Genomic DNA, 18575 nt, shown 5'->3' with positions numbered 1-18575 from the left:
TCCAACCTATTAACCTGGTCAGACCTTGAGGGCGGTGTTTAGACTGGCACCCACACTGTGCTCTCAATAGAAAACTCTTTTTCTGAGGTGCAGCAATTGCCAACTTAAGCACTTAATGGCCTGTGTGAAGGTTCATCCTTGACAGGGGGCATCTGAAGAAATGGGCTTTAGAAAGACGAGATGCCATCCATTAACCAAAGGCAGCTCCTTGGTCTTCAGTGGAGCAGTGGCGTCATGTCACATGCTGCATAGAAACTGTTTCCACCTTGCAAAGGATACAACATAAATCATAAAACACTTTAAGTGGACATATATCTAAAAGCAGACATACCCTGCTTCAACTGTATTTATCACATATGCCTACGTGTGCACATTTCCACCACTCCCATCCCCAAGGGAGTACGTATAATCATGCATTAAATAAAACTACAGTGTGAAGGGGAAACCAACAAAAGATAAGTTCAGAGCTAACATTTCTGGAGCACTGAGTATGTTCCGGAGGCTGTGCATCATCTAATTCTCAGGACATCCTATGAGGTAGGCAGTCAGCTGCATTTTACTAAGAGGAAAACGACGCTCAGAGGATCTAAATAATTGTCCATGGTGACACAGCTAGTAATTGGCAGAGTTGGGACATGAACCCAAAGCTGATTGGTCCCAAGTGTCAGGTCCTAGTGGCTCGTGGTTTTGCCCCTCTAGATCTGTAGTGACCTTTGCTGAACCCTGATACCAGCATATGATTTGTCCCAAGGAGCAGGCAATTGTGCTCTTATTAGAAATATGTGACTATTATGTTTATTTAAATTGGACAAGGTTCTAAAGGGCCAGAATATTTAGCTGTGCAGGAAACAGTGCAGTGGGGAGAAGGGCGCTAATATTAAGATGGGACATACCGTATGTTTAAGCGGAATAGCACTGATTTCAGGAAGCTGAGATGTACTGGAGTAAAAATTTCCATGGATCCCTTAGAGTTATTTGAAAAAAAAAATTTACTGGACTTCAGAGGGAGGAAAAGATATTTCTTTAAGAATTTTCCTGAAGAATTTCAGATTTAACCTTTTGAGTGATCAGAGCACAACGTGGATAAGACAGTGTGCAGGACAGTGCTCAGAACTGGCGGTCAGGAGACTTGGTTTCCTACCTCTGGCAAAGCTGTGTGCCCAGAGCAACACACTCCACCTCTCTGGGCTTCAGTTTCCTCATCTGGATAAATGAGTTTGAACCTACTGGTCTTTGAGATCCATTGCAACCCTCAGATGCTGATGCCCGGGGAGAACCAGCCATGCCTAGAGGTGACCAGGTTTAACATGAGTCTGTGAAAGCTGAGACTGAGGTGAGATATGCCCTCCTAAGGATGTGCTCCTAAGCACAGCTTTGGAGAAGTGTGTAGCCACCAAAATAGCTATGTCAATCTCAGTGTAAGCATCCCAAAAGCAGGACAGAATCTCTCGGGAGACTTATTTTTGAAGGAATATAGACACTGCAGTGAGAGGATGATCATAAAGGAATCAGTCCCCATGTTTCTGAGTCTGAAAAGCTAGAAATGGTGAGCCTGGAAAAAATGGAGGCTCCTGAAAGGGTTTTAATATTTGAAATGTTGGCTTTCATTACGTACTAGTTATGTATGTCTAGATCTAGACAGAAGGGATGGACCTGAAATCAATGAGCTAAAGCAAATAGGACATTTCTAAAAGACACAGAGATCTGAAGATGGAATTCACCTTGAGAGGTAAAAACATTCCCAGCACTGGCAGGTTCAACAGAAGTTCGAGGGCCGCATCGTGGATAATGCAATTAAGCTTTGTGTTGTCTCACATACTTTATAGCAAATTATTTAAACTAAATGCCATAAACTTGGTAACAACTGGACTTGGGGTAACCTTGCAAGGAGGGAGCTCGACAACCGGGTACAGGAGGGCTGGGGGTGGTGGTTTAGGGAGGGATAGGCAGAGATGAGGGAAGATGTAGGAGTTTCCATTCAAGAAAATGCCACTAAAATTTTATCAAATCGAGGTAATTTCCTCTAGAGTGGTTGAAGCTGTTGAAGGTAATGATCAAAAGAGGCTGGCAGCCATGATTCCCACCACTCTGACCCAGAGTAACAGAAGTGATCAGTTTTACGGGGAGAAAAGCATGCAGCAGACCCACAGAGTAAGTCAGAAATAAACAAGGGACCTTATAGTACTAAGTTCTCAATTCCAGGACACCTAATCCCCAGCAGCCTGTCTGTCTTAGCATGATACTCTAGTATCCTAACAGCCAACCCTCTAAGATAGCTTAAGTGAGTTTCTCTAAATGCAATTAAGAGTCTTAGTACATAAATAAAACAAAGAAAAACAAGTAAAATAATTTTTGGAAAAAATATATTTGTACTTGAAACTTGTAGGCAGATTAGCAGCCCATGATTCCAAAAACAAATGAAAGCCTTACCTCTTCCCAAATCTGGGTTTCAGGGCTCTTCCCATGGACTCTTACAGCAAAGAGAACTGGCCTGTTTGTGTAGATTCACCAGATTAGAAATTCCTCATGGGCAGAGGTTGTCTTTTTCTTGCTCACTGATGTAACCCATCATCTGGCATTGTCTTTTATAAATAAGTGTACACTTCTTATTACTACATTCAAGAAGTGATCTTCTGTACCAGAAAATAGCACATGATGGAAACAATTAGCCTGCTATGCAGAAGACCTGGGTTTTAGTTCAAGCTGTGGTAGCAAATGAATGTCAATTTACTTACTAGCAAAACGGGAAAAGAGTCCTTATTCCAGCTTTACACTTTAGAAACACACCATTTACTGAGAACCTGTTACCTCACACTTCCCAATTCAAGCAAACATTAACAATATAGTCTAATTTTTCTTTTATAAGCAAAATATATAGGATTTCCTCTCACTTTAATCTTGTAAAGAGGATGTTTTCTTTATAATCTGTGGCAGAGATGTGTGGCTCAGATCCATTTGGACTCACTGTCGAGCTGCAAGAAGTGGGGCTCGCTGACAGCACATTGTTAGTTTTGTCAGGGTGCACCTCAGCTTCTAGCCAAGATCCTGCGAGTAATTGCAAGGTGGCCAAAGACCTGACAAGGCAGTGGGACAATGGCCTAGCCATTTCCATCCAACATACTCCTGACAGGCAGGCTCTGCTGTAATGCTCCCCACTCGGCTGACGGCAACCGTCAGCTATGCCTCACAAAGTAACAGCTTCCCCGGGCTGATTCTGCGTCCTTCCTTTACCTGTAGCTGGAGTTCCTCTTCACTAAACCATCTGGCACTTCTAAGTATTTTAGCACCCACTTCCTGGAGAATCCTGTGATAAAATCAAAGACTGGTTTGCTTCAAATCTAGTCTACTAATTTACTCTCTCTTTCTCTCATTTACTTAACCTCTGCTGATGTTAATAATGCTTGGCAGGCTTGCTGTCAGGCTGTGACCTTTTAGTCTAGTATCTCCAAAAGCATTTTAAATCTAGTACAAGGTACAACAATTTTTTTCCTCACGTAAAACATTGCAATTTTACCAGAAACATTATTTAGATATATTTCATTGTAGTTAGTAATTGTGCATTTATTATAAAAAGAAAAAACAAAACAAAACCTTAAGAGCTGTGACAGAGAAAAAATACACCAAATATCAATAGCACCACCTGGTGGAGCTTAAAAGGAACTGTCCACAACTCAGTCGTTTAGGAAAAGACCTTTGGAAGCCATTAACACCTTATGTTATCTTCTGTCCAACTAGTTTATGTTTTATAACACGTCTAAATAATGAAAAATGTAATTAAGGTTAAATCAAATCTTCTAAGTTGGTGAGTACATGCAGGTCTTGTTTTCCATTTTTGGGACTTTGGAGTATAGCAGAGCTCTCCCCATCTCTTATCACCATAGTATAAACTATTATCTTGCTTGATTTTTGTGTGGCATTTAGAAGAATCTGACATTTTATAAACATTTTTATCTTTTGAGTATCTGGCTTCCCTACAAGATTTTGATTATCTTCTCTTCCCTCTATGAAGACAGAGACTTTATCTGTCTCATTCACCACTATAATCCTCAGTGGTGCTTGGCATATAATAGGTACTCAAAACTTCTTGAATAAATGATTTTCAGTTTAATGAACAGCAACTTTTAGATCAGCCTTGGAATTCGAAAAAAAAAATTCACCTGAGAGAAACTTTTACTGTAAACTTACAGGTCTTGGGATGAGAACTGAGCCACTAGAAAAGTAACGTTCATGGCCACTCAGGGAGAACGGAAAGGCCTGGCGGGAAGAAATGAGGAGAAGACCAGACTGGTCTAGAGATGTTTTTAGATGCACTCAAAATTGTGTTAGTTACTGCAAATGAATGGCTGCAGGGAACTTTCATCTAACACATCACATTTCCAACAGCTCTGACACAGATATGCAGCCCGTGCCTGAGCACTTACAGGGATGTGGAGTTGCTACTTCACAAGACATCCTGCCACCTGCATTTTGAGGCCTTCGGCCACAAACAGCAGCTAAAGTCACAAGATGGGACTGAATAACTGTAGACCAAAAGGTTAATATCATCAGTCAATTTAAAAACAAACATAAAAGGTGTTCATTAGAAAATTATTTATTTCTGCTCCTTTCATACACCTAAATGTTCAGGAAACAGTCTTACATACGTATCTGAAATAATGTACTGTCACACACTGTTTAAAGGCAAAGCACCATAGGTAAAGCTGATCAGCTGTCCAGAGTCCTCAGCTTTCTGTTACATTAATTTCTGAAAATCAGAAATGTCATCTCCAAAAAATGTTAAGGGGGTTGTAAAAAATAATCACTCTATTCAAAATTATAGTTGTAGAAATGGAGTATATTTTCCTTAAGAAATGAAAAACTGAGAAGAAAGTGCTACTTAACATTGTTGGTACGTCAGTATAGGTCAGCAGGAAAAAAATACTATGATAAGCTTCTCTCTTCAATACCAAGAAGATATTGTAGTCCGAGTTTTAATATGCTTCCCATGTTTTCCACTAGATGCTTCTTTTCTGCGGCTTTTCATCCTTTTCTATATTTCACATCAGAGGATTGGTACAGCCTTTAAAACTTCATGAACAGGAGCAAATCCAGTATCCACGAATTTCTTCTCAAAAAGGTACTCTAACCCATCAGATAACCCCTGTAGAAATAAAATTTAAAAACACAAAAAGTGAAAAGGAAGCAACATTGCAAAATGCCCAAACAAATTTTGTGAGTCAAATGACAATCTAAAAATATAATTGTGTGATCCTTTTTATGGCTCTTATTTTATATCTTGCCCCCCGCACATTTTTATTGGGCCTTAGTTCCATTACCCTTCCCCCTCAAAGGATAAAGTTACCAACCAATATGCTAAACAGCATAGAATGAGAAAAAAAAGGAAAGAAAATGTTATGTAAAAGTTAGAGTCAGAATCAATTTCCTTTGGACTCTTACAACTGCAACAAAAATCACAAACTTTTTAATGGAAAGAAGCTGGTTTGGATTTTCTAAAGACCTCAGTATTATCAAAGGAGAGGGTGGGAAGATCAGGAGCTACTCACACCTGGGCAGTGAGGCCTTGAGCTCTCAAAAAACAGTGTGCAGAAGTGTCCGCCCCTGCACCTCTATTCCTTTAGGAAATGTCCATGTACCAGGGAGGGACCTTAGTTGCAGCTACTGAGCAGGTCAAACTCCATGTGGATGAAACAGGAGATCCTTTTACAAAATGTGCAAGTTAGGCCCTGGAGCCCCCTTTAAGTTAAAGCATTAAGTTTGATTTTATAAAGTTCCAAACTTTCTCTTTTGCAATAAATCCTGACAACCTATTATTAATTAAGGATCCACAAGATCAGGGAAAAACAAGGAAAACTATATAAAGCTATCCACATGAAGAAAGGGTTTAAAACACCCTGTTCCCACTGATGCCTTCAGAACGTCTCTTCTTTTGACCCTGCCTCCAACACTTAGTGAATAAGCCTGACTCAGTTCCTTCATCTATAAAATGCAGTTACCTCAAAGAGTTTTAACGATTATACCAGGGGTGCCAAAAAGTGTATACAAGTGGACACTTTGAGCACAAGCAGTAGTTCGCTGTAATCACAAGTGTCTGGACACTGACGGTAACTACTCTGAGCACCGCTTGTAACTGCAGAAGTCAAACGTGACTTGTATTCATCTCTTGTTATAGGTATACATTGAGTATTACAATTTTAATAGTTTTCCTTTCTTAAAATGTGTATACATTTTTTGGCACCATCTGTATAAGACAAATCTACTTACATAGGAACTGCTATGCATGGTAATAAGCACTTGATAATGTTAGCTGCTATTATTAGTTCAAGTTTCTTTATCTGTAGGTTAAGGAATCAAAACTCCTCATCGGATTAGATCTACTACAGTGCTTGGCACATAGTAGACACTCCAGAATGTGATTTTCCTCCATTCCAGCTTCTGGACTCACTTGATCTACAGGTCCTAATGTGCAGACAATGGGTCCTCCCTAGAACTCACTCACTTTTCCTTCTGTTCTATCAGCCTGGCTGATCCACACTGAGTACAGAGAGAACTTTTATCTCACACAACCACCTTTGTAACAATTCTGATACAATCCAGCACTTCTCACCCACCCCCCAGCCCCTAAACGCAACTGAATAAAACATGAAAAGGCTCTTAGGATATATATTGACTTTGAAGATCCCCACATAAACATGCTATTATAATGACTGATACTTCACAAAAAGCATACTTTTAAGACCCAAACTTCACAAGAAAAAATAAGTTCAAGATTTTAAAGAAGTATCCACTAATATCTGTAGCAGTGGAAGCTGCCCAATAGCTAGCTTACACTTTACAGCCCTAAAGTACGAGGAGTCTTTAGGGGTCGTTGCCTGTCATCTGCGTGTGCTGGTATGTGAGCGTGCACTTTTCACATCGATCTCTGGATACACAGTATGTAGTGATGTTCTTCCTTGTAACTAGTGTGTGCCCTATGCCTACGTAGTATAAATCACGGATTATTGTCAACCTAAATGTAGATGGAAGAGAGTACTTAAATGGACAAATCCTTGTTCAAAGCTGCCAAACATACATAGTCCTTTAGGAAAAAATTGGGGGGATATTAAGAAATACTATAATGTTATAAAGATACTATGTTGGAAGAAAAAACAAGTAAATATACTTCTTGGTAGGGAATAAAAGTAAACTTCTTGAAACATTTACTATGGTTTGTCCTGGAATCATTTAGTTCCCTCTCAAGGCCCAAAAAATGTCATGATCTTTAATTATTATATTCAGGCCTGTGAGAATTTTATACAAGTAAAATTATGGCAAATACTAAGTACTTAGATAATACAAGCATTACAGGTAAATAAAAGTAAATCGAGAGCTCAGAAAACCACTAGACATAGAAGCCAGCATGTAGGATCTTCTATTTCACCTTTATTTTAAGGTGTTCATTCTTTCAGAGTGCTTTCTGCGTAGGAGGCAGGCACTGTGCTAGGGTGGCACTAACACAGAAATTTCTCATAACACTATGATATGCATTCTTGTATTTAATCCTTGCAACAATCCTAAAAAGGTGGGCAAGATGAATATTATTCTCATTTTACAGTTGAAGAATGTGAGACTGTGGGGACAGTTAAGCGGTTTGCTCAAAATCACACGGCAAGAACAGAACAGAACCAGCTTTAAAACACAAGTGTCCTCACTCCTGGTCCATTAGCTTCTGTAATGGTCCTAAAACAGAAACCTCACTTTCTTTTAGAAACAGAAATCGCATTATCTATTTATTTTTGAAATGGTGGCCATAGTTCAAAACGAAACATAGAACTTTTAGGATTCTGTTTATCTTTACAATAAAAACACTTATAATTAACATTAATATTATGCTTAAGAGAACATAAAACGCCTTCTCATTAAATCTTGAGACTAACTCTCTCTGAATCACATAATTAACTCCATTTAACAAGTTTGGAATCTGAACATTCACAGAACTGACACAAAGTCTCAGCGAATAAGCAGCAAGCCCCAAACTGGCCTCCAAGTTCCTCCCTCCTCCCACCACACACCACCCTCAGCAGCTGTACATTTTGTTTTGTTAGAATCACCTCTCTTTGCTCACAATGAGCCCTGGATATGAGATTTCACTCATTGAAACAACCTTGCTTATTCAGACGCCAGACTCTCTACCACCTTAACTTTCTGAATACAGCCCAAACCTGAAAGCAGATGAAAGAGACTCAAAAGGCCAGGCCATCAAGCTCTCCTTCAGCCAGGACTGATTTAAAATGCAATCAAATGCCTAAGTTATCTATTTCCTCAAATCACAGAATAACCAGTGAACCAAAGAGATGGAAGGAAAGGATGAAATTACAACAGGTTACAATGATAACAATGAGAAGTGACAGGTTACACTGAAGAAGTTAACTAAAAAATGGAAAAGTACTTACATGTCTAATATAAGTATAAATGTAAAATGACCTTGAGTCAAAAAGCAAAATTTTGCATAATGTTCAGTGTTCGGCAAATAAGTTATCAAATAGTAAATATATGCTAAATACAAATGTGAATGTTAAGGAGGCAATAAAGCAAAACCCTTTTGAAAGAGGTCTGTCAAAAACGAGTAAGAAAGTTTTAGTACATATAGGGTTAAATTTCAGTTATATGAAGAAGCAGATATATGCATCATCTTATTCCCTAAATTATATTAATTTTAGTAAAATATTATTATATTCTTATTTTTCATGTTCCCCCTCCCTTTAGGAAAACTTCTGAACTGATCCCATCTCAGGATTTACTCAGGGGCTCCTTAGCTTTTTCTCATCAGCTCAAATTGCTAAAATGGAAATTTTTGCCAGTCTGAGTAAAGCAGGCCTTTGTCTTCAATTACATAACAGTATCTAATTAGACTATGTTATACAGCTTTATAAGTTTAGGCAAGTCACTCTGAGACTGCCTAAATGTAGGAACCCATCCCTCTATTCCCAACCACTGTGCCTAATTTTAGGCCATTATATCATGACACTGCAGGCCATCTTTTAACATTTTTAATTTTAAGATTCTGCTATTATGTCAAAAATACCCTAATAGTGGAGTCTAAAGAGAATCTAATGACCATTCACTGTTTCTCAGAAGAACCCAGAACAAACCTGTACCACAGTCTTCTACCCAGTGTACAAACATTATTTCATTGAGCCTGTGTACATTTAAAATGTACCTCACACACACACACAACTTCCCATACGTTATCTTATGAACTGTATTAGTAAATTTTTATTTTCAAAATGAAAACTGTTTCTTTGTAACTTTGTACTAGTACAAAAAACTATTAGGCATTAAAATTTGATTTTTCATTTTAAATGTATTGTCATGTATGCAAACAGTCAAAAAACAGTTATTCATTTTATTAGCTCCCACATTTCTTCAAGACAAGGCATCAAAAAAAGCCAATTTTTATTTGTAAAATTATATCAGTAGGAGAGACATCAAGTGTTTAAAAAAGCATAAATCAGAAACTATAAAATTAGTAGTACCATTTCACCACTACTGTTTTCTCCTTTTTAAAGGTACTTCTTGCTAACGATAACATACTCTTTATGAAAGAGTCCAACCGTGGAGGCTATCATGATACATCCAGCATAGCCTTCCTTTATCTCAGGTGCTAGCAACTTATCTAATCTGAAAAAAAAAAACCATGGTTACTGGTGTTTTTAAATGTCTTCTTGTTGCTGTTGCTGTTCTACTTATATGTATCAAGCTGTTTACATATGTGGGGATCAAAGATAATGTGTGTGCAAGAAAAGCATCCCCCCTCGTTGGTGGTACTAACCACAACCCTACCATGTGCAGTATGTACACACAGACCTGCCTCGTCACTGCGTGTGGGGTCTGCAAGTATTCCAGAAAATGCAATACTTGCTTTTCTAAAATTGTTCATTGTTTTTCCCCACTCCACACCTGAGGTATCAGACATTAGGAGCTGTAGGTGGAAATTGTATTAAAGAGGGAGTCATAAATTCCTTCCTCTTAAATATTTAAATCCTAGAGTTAGCTGCATTGACAACTTAACAGAAAGAAGCAATTTTCTGCTTAGATCATTATTCTGCTTTGGCTACATCTAAACATAATCTACACCTGCAACCCAAAGAGTATATCCTACTTTCTATTTCCTATTGTTGGCTTAGTCAGCAATCTTGGCTACTCACCTTCTAGAATGAGGATAGGAAGACAAATGTTTACATAAATAAGTGCAAAAGTAAGGTGGAGGCAATCCAAAGAATTAAACACTTTCCAAGTTTTTTTGTAAGCAGTCGATAGCTCTATTACCCTAAAAGTCAAACGCCTGAGCTCAAAGAAAACCACACTCACATCCTAAGTATAGGACCTAAGACCATAAGAAAGAATGGGAAGCATACGAAAATGAGAACAAATCTAGTTCTAAGGGTAAAACCAGCCCACTTCTGTTCTGCTGTCTCCAAAAGTTCCTTCTGTTTTGATTGCTAATTTTTAATAGCCTCTTTATTATTTCTGGGAGCCTCCTCTTTTCTTGTTTTGCTATGGGAAACTTCAGCCTCTTCCATATATTCTTCCAGTGTACCTTTTCCAACAAGGGCAGGAAAAAGTCGAACAAAAAGAGGAGGCTAGAGTACCTAAGTCTTCATACAATTTAGCCAATGGCCAAAATTGTCTTCCCAGGACAAAAACAAGAGCCACGGGCAGAGTAGTCTGAGGGAACTATATGGGCACACCAATATTCAGCTGACAAAGAACACTGTGCTCTTTTTTCCCATCCTGCAGGGCTAAGATGGGAACATGACTGCAGGATAAGTACTTCTGACTTTCTAGGGGGAAGTTTCTAGGGGGAAGTCTACTCCAGATGTGTTCTAGGTCATAGGCAGGTTAAGCCATAGAACAAGTGAACTTGTGAAACTCAAACACATTACTGTACTCCCTTTTATTGTCTCTTATGATAAAGGAATATCAGTTCTAAGAAATCAGTTTAGTTGACACTTGATATTTAACATATTCCCTAAAAACTGAATTTACTAAGAGCTGATCTTTGTAATGTGTTTCCCCGAAAATAAGACCTAGCTGGACAATCAGCACTAATGCATCTTTTGGAGCAAAAATTAATATAAGACCCAGTCTTATTTTACTGTAAGATAGGGTATAATACAATGTAATAACAGGTCTTACATTAATTTTTGCTCCAAAGACACATTAGAGCTGATTGTCCGGCTAGGTCTTATTTTCGGGGAAACATGGTATGGTATGCTTGCTCAAAGTTCATGTGGTGACTAATGTATCTATAAGTGAAATCAGAATATAGGGAAATGTGAACAAATTTGTCCACATCACAAATTAGTGATCTCAAATGGAATTATGAAAGTTGCCATAAAACCAACTTATCTTCTTCTTCTAAAGCCACAGTTAAGTTTTCTGAATCAACATGGTCTAATTACATATATATGAAATTCTTTCCCAGCTTTTTGGGGAGGTAACAACTCCCCTTCCCCATCCAAAGCTTAATGGGTTTTCCTTGTACCAATATTCAAAGAGCAGTAGCAATTAATGGCTTGAAAATATTCCCTACTATTACCATTACGACCAGAATCCCATGTTACAGACTAACTAAAAAGGACTTTAGAGAAACAGTGCTGAGTGATGCTACAGCAAAATAACGGAATTTTCTCATGAACATGTATGAAGATAATAGTCAGGACGACCTATTAGTCTCAAATTTGCTACTACAATAGCTATAACCTTGAGCAAGTCACAAATTTCTTTAGTTTTCAGAATTTTCATCTGTTTTACATGAGTTAAATCAAATCGCCTATGATTTTATGTGATCCAGGTAATTATTTTACCAACTGGCAACAGAAGTTGCTGATTACACAAAGTACTTAATAACTTACGGCAGTTTCATTCTCATGAATACTCTAGCCATGAAAAAACTCAATAGGACACAGACGAATCCAATGAATAGAAGAAGAAATCTATTGAGTTTTGGAATGTTTGGTGCATTGGATCGGTCGAGGATTATGAAACCTAAACCTCCCATTGTAAACAGGAAGCTGGATGCGAGTCCCTCCATAATATATTGTCCATTTACTCTGAAAAAGAAAGACCATGGAAAACAAAAAAATGAAAATTCTCAGAAAAACAAAAAATTTTTCCTTAGAGTGAAATTCTGCTAAAACATTTTTTATTCTTACCCTTACAACTATTTTACTACATTTATGGATATTCATTTTTAACAAATATTTATTGAAAGCCTACTATTTATCGAGCACTATTTTAGGTTCTGGGGCAACCACAATGGAGCACATGTCCAAAGAAAATTTTAAAACCTTAACTAACACAACTGTCTATGAAAAGCAAGTCACATTTTAATTATTAGCTTAAAAAGCCAATTTATTATATATGAACCCTTTACCCAGAACTTTAATTTAGCTTTTAAAAGCTATGCTGTTTAAATTTCTACCAATTTCAAATTAATTTTGAATTGGTTAGAAATGTTTCTTGAAAAGTTTTATAGTAATTAATAAATCTCTTGTTTCAAAAGGAAAAATTTAAAAGCAAGCATTCTTAACTAAGGCTCCATGAACCCCACAAGGATTCCCAGTGATCTATAAACCCTTCCAGTTATATGCAAACTTTTGTATCTATCTGTATCTGATTTTTCTAGGGATACAGAGCTTTCAAAATTCTCACAGTTCAAGGACCCCCGAAAGGTTTCTCTACCATCAAGATCTCCTGTCATCTACATCCCCTACCTAGAGAATCACAATAATCTTTCCAGGAACATTCTATGCCTGGAATACCATTAATGTAAGCATAAATACAAATATGTTTAGGTAGACAGTTATCAAGTGGATTTTAGAAAGCAATACAATAACCATTACTACTAGAATCCCATATATTACAGACTAACCAAAAAGCACTTTAGAGAAAACCACACTAGAATGGTGTTGTATTGCTGAAATGGAACTCCCTGGTCTCAAAAATTATTTTTATTTTAGTCCAGGGATCCACAGATTTTTTTCTTAAATGGCCAGACAGTATATATCTTAAGCTTACAGGCTATATGGTTTGTGTCATACTTACCGATGTGGCCTGAAAGCAGCCACAGATAGTATATAAACAAATGGGCATGCCTAGTTCCAATAAAGCTTTACTTACAAATTGGTTTGCTGATCCCCAGAATAGTATTTTAAACTGATACCCTCCTGTAAATAAGTGATCATATCATTGTAGAATATTACATTTCCTAATAAATAATACACTTCTACTCTCGCTGCGGCCCACTTCCTGCCATCTCCAAACTTAGCATTTTAAAACAGTTACTGTCTAAATACAGACGGACGCCATAGGTTTCACTGTCTTTTTAAGTAAGCAGGCATGCCCCAGCAACCTTCTTTCCCACCACCAAATCATTCGAAAAGGCATCTTTTACCTGTAGGCCAAGAAAGCTACTGGTCTCTGATGCCCGTGTTCATCCGTCATAGAGCCAACACTTGGAGGTTCAACAATGACATCATAAATTATTCCTACATGAAAGACAACGGTATAAATTAGACTGGATTCCTAATTTTTTAAATAGGATTCATTTTCATCTGCCTCTAAAGGTTCATTTATATTTAAATATAACTGTTTTTATGTATTATTACAATCAAATAACGTACGGCTAATCTAAACTTCAGATAAACCATTCAGAATTCAACTCAATACTGTAGAATGACTTATAAAACAATATTATCTCTACCAATGTAACTTTATTAACAATTGTCACCTTAATAAATTTTTAAAAAAAAGTTGCTAAGAGAATAAATCTTAAAAGTTCTCAACACAATAAAATTTAGTAAATGTATGGTGATGGATATTAACTAAAAAAAAAGGTATTTCATAAAAGAAATTCATTCAGTAACTATTCTGATACTCAAGAATGACTCCACAATAAAGGAGATTTAACATTAAAGACTGTATTTCAGTTCAAGAAACTGTTCCACATAAGCTTGGATTTGCTTCTACAAATTGAGAGCTACTAGAGAAATTTTCTTGCTTAAATGTGAAATAAGGAAACATTTTAAAATCTCACCATTAGCTCTAGAGATTCATGATCATTCATGTTAATGTCCATCAATATTTCACGTTTTCCGAAACTCCCACCATCAACATCTACTCTTTATCTTCTCCATTGTTTTCCAACATCATTTCCAGCTTTTCTTGAGCATAGAAAGACTGTCTCCCTCACCCTTAACTAACCCCACCCCCAAATCTACAAACTGGTAGCTGCATCCATCCTCACCTCCTTCCCTCCAGCTCCTGTCAAGGAAGAATCACTTCTCCTACCGAGGTGGGACGCCTTCTGCAATTATCAGGATTCCATCCCCTCTTGCCTTTTCAGACTTTGTTCCTTCAGTTATCTCTTCTCTCTCCTGTATTTTCCACCTGTCCTTCCCCTGTATCAACCTTCCCTACACTCCAGACCCTACTAGCTAACATCCTATTTCTATGCTTCCTTTTTGAAAGGGAATCAGGCTTCCTTCTGGAAAACAATTGACAAACTTGCTACCTCCCCTTGCTCACTTACCCTACATTATTCAGCTCACTCCAATCCACCAGTGTTGCATAATTCAATGGGCACTTTTCAATTCTCTTCTTAGGAAGTTTCCTAAACAGCACTCCATCCAGTTTTCTAAATCCATTTTCTTGGGGGTCGGGGGGTTCTCATGGGCTTTCTAACACTCCTGTCCATGATTTCTAGCTATCTCTCTAGCTGAGCCTCCTCTTCCATAAAACCACTAAGTGTTGGAAGTTCCTTAGTGCTTAATCCGTCCTCCTCTTTTTCTGTCCTCTTCTTTTTTTTCCTACATTCTTTCCAGAATTGAACTCATCCCTTCCCAGGGCTTTCAATTCTATGTGCTAATGACTGTCAATGTGCCAACACCTCAAATAATGTTAGCACCATAGAATGCGATGTAAGTTCCCCAAGAACAGGGATTTTGTGTATGTTCTTCAACATGTGGTTTATCGGAAGAATTCAGAAAACATTTGTTATTGACCAACTTCAACATAGACCTCTTTTCTCAATGTTATACTCATCCCTGCAAACTCACATATGCAACTAACTATAGTTCGTTATGTCCAACCATTATATATCCTAAAGTTACCTCTCGTTCACCAAAAAATACTTCATTTCTCCAATCTCAGAAAATGACACTTTCATCTACTCAGATGCTCAAATCTGACACCAGCAAGATTTCTTTACACTCAATTCTTCCCTTACATCCAATCAATCCATCAAGACCTACTGAATCTACTTCCAAAATATCTTCTGTTGTATTTTTCTCTTTTTTTACCACCAGCCCAGTCTAGTCTAGGTCAACTACAAAACCCACCTAACTGGTCTCTCAGTCCCGTATCTGTCCATCGTTTTCCCTCTGTCTAGTATACCCTTTCCCCTAATCCTTCACAGTTTGGCTAACATGTCATTTCTTCAAGAACCACACTCTGATGTAAATGATATTCCCAATTCCTATTATTTTCTCATAACCTCTTGTCCTTTTCCTTCAATGCATTCGTGGCATTTTGCAATGGCAAAATAATGTAAAAGGTTTAAAAATGTGATACTTAATGTATGTCAACCATGACATTATAAGCTTCAGGAGGGCGGGACCCTTATGTTTCCTTCACAGTTGTCCCCAGTACCTCGTGCCTGCAGCTTAACAGGGACTTGATACACTACTTGCTGAATGTTTCTCTGTAATGAGTATTGTTTACTTACAAAGGTACACTCAGTCTTTAAGAGACTCTTTTCCAATGGCAAAATTGATTCCTTGTATGAGATACCTCATGACCTTGGCCACCAAAAGGTGTCTTTTTCACTTTTCCCGGGGGTTAAGGCAGACAATCTCCAATCTTACAACAACCAACAGGGAAAAGGTAGCATGACAACTGTGAGGCTTCTAGCAAAGGCTCTGGCTCCAAGGGAGGTAAGGCTAACAGGAATGAGACTAGTAGATAAAAGCAGATGAAGACCACTGTTTATTTTTAAAAAGCCACATGCATATTAAATTTCTTTTATTCAACACACTACCTATTATATGCTGAACAAATGTTAATGCTGATGCAATGCTAGGACAGTGTCTTTACCAACATAGAAAAATATGTCTTCAAATGTAATTTACTTAAACAACCATTAAGTTAATTGTCACTATTCTAGATGGGGGGAAGGGTGTGATTCAAAGGTACATTCTCGAACTAAGCTATCATGGTTTCAGATTCTTCCCTCTTCAGTGCAACTATTCTCACAAAACATCTATGAAAATGAAGATGTCTGTGACTATTCCCTTAAAAGCAGAGCCACTCTTACTGTCCCTAACCTGCAGACTTTGAATTTTATAATTTCCAGATTAAGTACTCCCACTTCCCCAAATCTACTACTACAGCTGTCCAGTCTTGAGTACATCGTGGAACTTAGCTTGAAAGGGTGGTGGCTCTGCAAAGACTAGCTGGACTGCCAACTCACCACTGTACAAAGCAACGCCCCTTTTGCAACTTTATGTATGAAAAGAACAGGATACAGTAATTCGTAAGCTTTTAATAGGAATGCTATTTTCCTTATTCTTTAAATGCTCAACTGTTCTCTGAAATACAGTATTACCTGCACATATATCTCAAATATTAATCAAAACCATGGTTTCGGAAAATTCCATATTCATTGTCATCGGGGTAAAAACCAACACCGGAGCCTTAGGTTCCAGCTAACAAACTTAAGAATTCTCAAGTCTCTTCCAAGGTTCCAGGGGCCGGAGACAAAGAGAAGGTAACAGTCCTATACCCTTTTGACCAATGATGGAAGTAAAATGGGCCGGACTAGACTTTTCCAGGATCTCTGTCAAGCAACTTACGGCAAGCAATAAAAAGGACAACAATCTGGTCTGGAAAAATCTATTCGACTTGGATCCCTAGGATAAGAAGCTAGGAGAGTGAACGCAATGGGAGTGAGAACACGGGTGCTCTCAGGGCGTCCGAGCAAATAAAGCTTGGGGCCGTTAATACTTGGAACCCCAGAACTTCCCTCCACCCTCCGAAAAGATCACGAGCAGAGCGATGCTTGCCCGGGGGCTGCGAGTCAGCGGAACCGACGCGCCTCCGCGCCGCTCGGGCCCCTGCCAGCCCGAGTTACCTCCGGTGATGAGGAAGTAGGACACCACCACCAGAGCGTACACCGTCATGGCCGAGGGCATGTGCACCCAGGGCGGCTTCTTCAGCTTCAGGTTGGGGCATTCAAGCACCAAAAACGGCACTCGGTACAAGGTCTCCATGTTGGTGGTGGCAAGGGCAGGTCTCGGCCAGGAGCCCCACGCGCCGCCCGGAAACAGGCCAAGCCTTCCTTTTGCCGGCGCGTGCGCAGAAGAGGGAACGGAAGGTCCGCAACACTCAGAGGCAGCATATATATCTGTAGAAGAAGAAACTATGAAACACAAACAAGTGGCATGACTTAAAACTATGTGTTATTGGAAATTTTTAAACATAGATTTGAATAAGAAGCTCAATAAATAATGCCAGTGAATAAACTGGTAATTTATGTACCTTCAAGGACCTGCAGGGCTCCTGACGTGGCCCAGCCAGACAAGCTGAGGGAACCGAATCTCTCAGAGCCCGCCTATTTGCTGACGCTGAGAATGTGGAAGCTGATTGGACAAAGGCCCTCTAGCTAAAGGATGAATGGGAAAGTTTAGAAAACGTTATTTTATTAGCGTTATTTTTCCAAGAGCTTGAGAAAGTCCTAGGTTGCTGAGTTTTTACTTCTCGATGTATTAGTGGTGATACTAGTAATAACGATTGTTATTAATTGCTAAAATAATATAAATTAAAAAATATATATACACATATACAAATATATATGTATATGTGTGTGTGTATATATATATATATATATATATATATATATATATATATATATATATATATATATATATATATATATATATAACACATATATCCAGTCCAGATTTATCACAAATGTCAAGAGGACATCTCCATAGGACTCCTAAAGCTGACCTGTGTCCTCCGTTCCAATTTGCTCCTCTCTCAGCCATCCCTATATCATAAATGCTAACATTTTTCAGGTTGAAAATCTTGAAATCATCCCGGTTTCTCTCTTTATTAAAACTCCACACCGAAAGTAGCAGCAGGTCTTTTTGTCCACTACCAAAAATATCTTTAATTCATCCATTTATCTCCATTCCATTGCTACCGCCCTAGTGGCAGCCACATCATCTCTTGCCTGGGCTACATTCGCAATCCAAGTGGATGAAAATATATGATGAAGAATTAGTCTTTGGGGATGGACCTGGTGGCCTAAAAAGTACTTTGTTTTCTGTTTAATTTTTATTTTTATCCACTACTTTAAGATTCTGCAAATGTCAATTTCCTTTTGGAGTAAGAGTGAAAAGTGACAGATTATATAAATCCAGAACGGACCAATACCTTTATTATTGAACCAATGTTTTCCTGATTTTTGTTTTTTGGTTTGTTATGAGCCCATGGTTTTGGATGGGCTCAGTAACAAACAGGATGACATGAAT

The 18575-nt window shown here is 38.2% G+C and overlaps 1 protein-coding gene across 2 annotated transcripts; it reads right to left on the bottom strand.

Annotated features, from left to right (window-relative positions):
• Positions 1-4575: 4575 nt before the first annotated feature.
• Positions 4576-17394, bottom strand: OSTC (oligosaccharyltransferase complex non-catalytic subunit). 2 transcript variants are annotated; one of them, XM_019741923.3, is made up of 4 exons: positions 17171-17391; positions 13436-13529; positions 11895-12092; positions 4576-5140 (listed from the first exon to the last, which is right to left on the bottom strand). In XM_019741923.3, exons 1-4 carry the CDS (start codon positions 17307-17309, stop codon positions 5122-5124), a joined length of 450 nt encoding a protein of 149 aa, XP_019597482.1. In that variant the 5' UTR covers positions 17310-17391; the 3' UTR covers positions 4576-5121. The 2 variants fall into 2 exon arrangements, with proteins under 2 accessions (XP_019597482.1, XP_019597483.1); XM_019741924.3 differs by lacking the exon at positions 11895-12092 and having other exon boundaries at positions 17171-17394.
• Positions 17395-18575: the final 1181 nt, after the last annotated feature.

The sequence above is a fragment of the Rhinolophus sinicus genome, chromosome 1 (assembly GCF_057876585.1).
Source record: "Rhinolophus sinicus isolate RSI-liver-muscle chromosome 1, RSI-T2T, whole genome shotgun sequence".
Lineage (NCBI taxonomy): Eukaryota > Metazoa > Chordata > Mammalia > Chiroptera > Rhinolophidae > Rhinolophus > Rhinolophus sinicus.
Note: the sequence above shows the minus strand (reverse complement) of the source record. Positions and strands in the feature narration are given on the sequence as shown.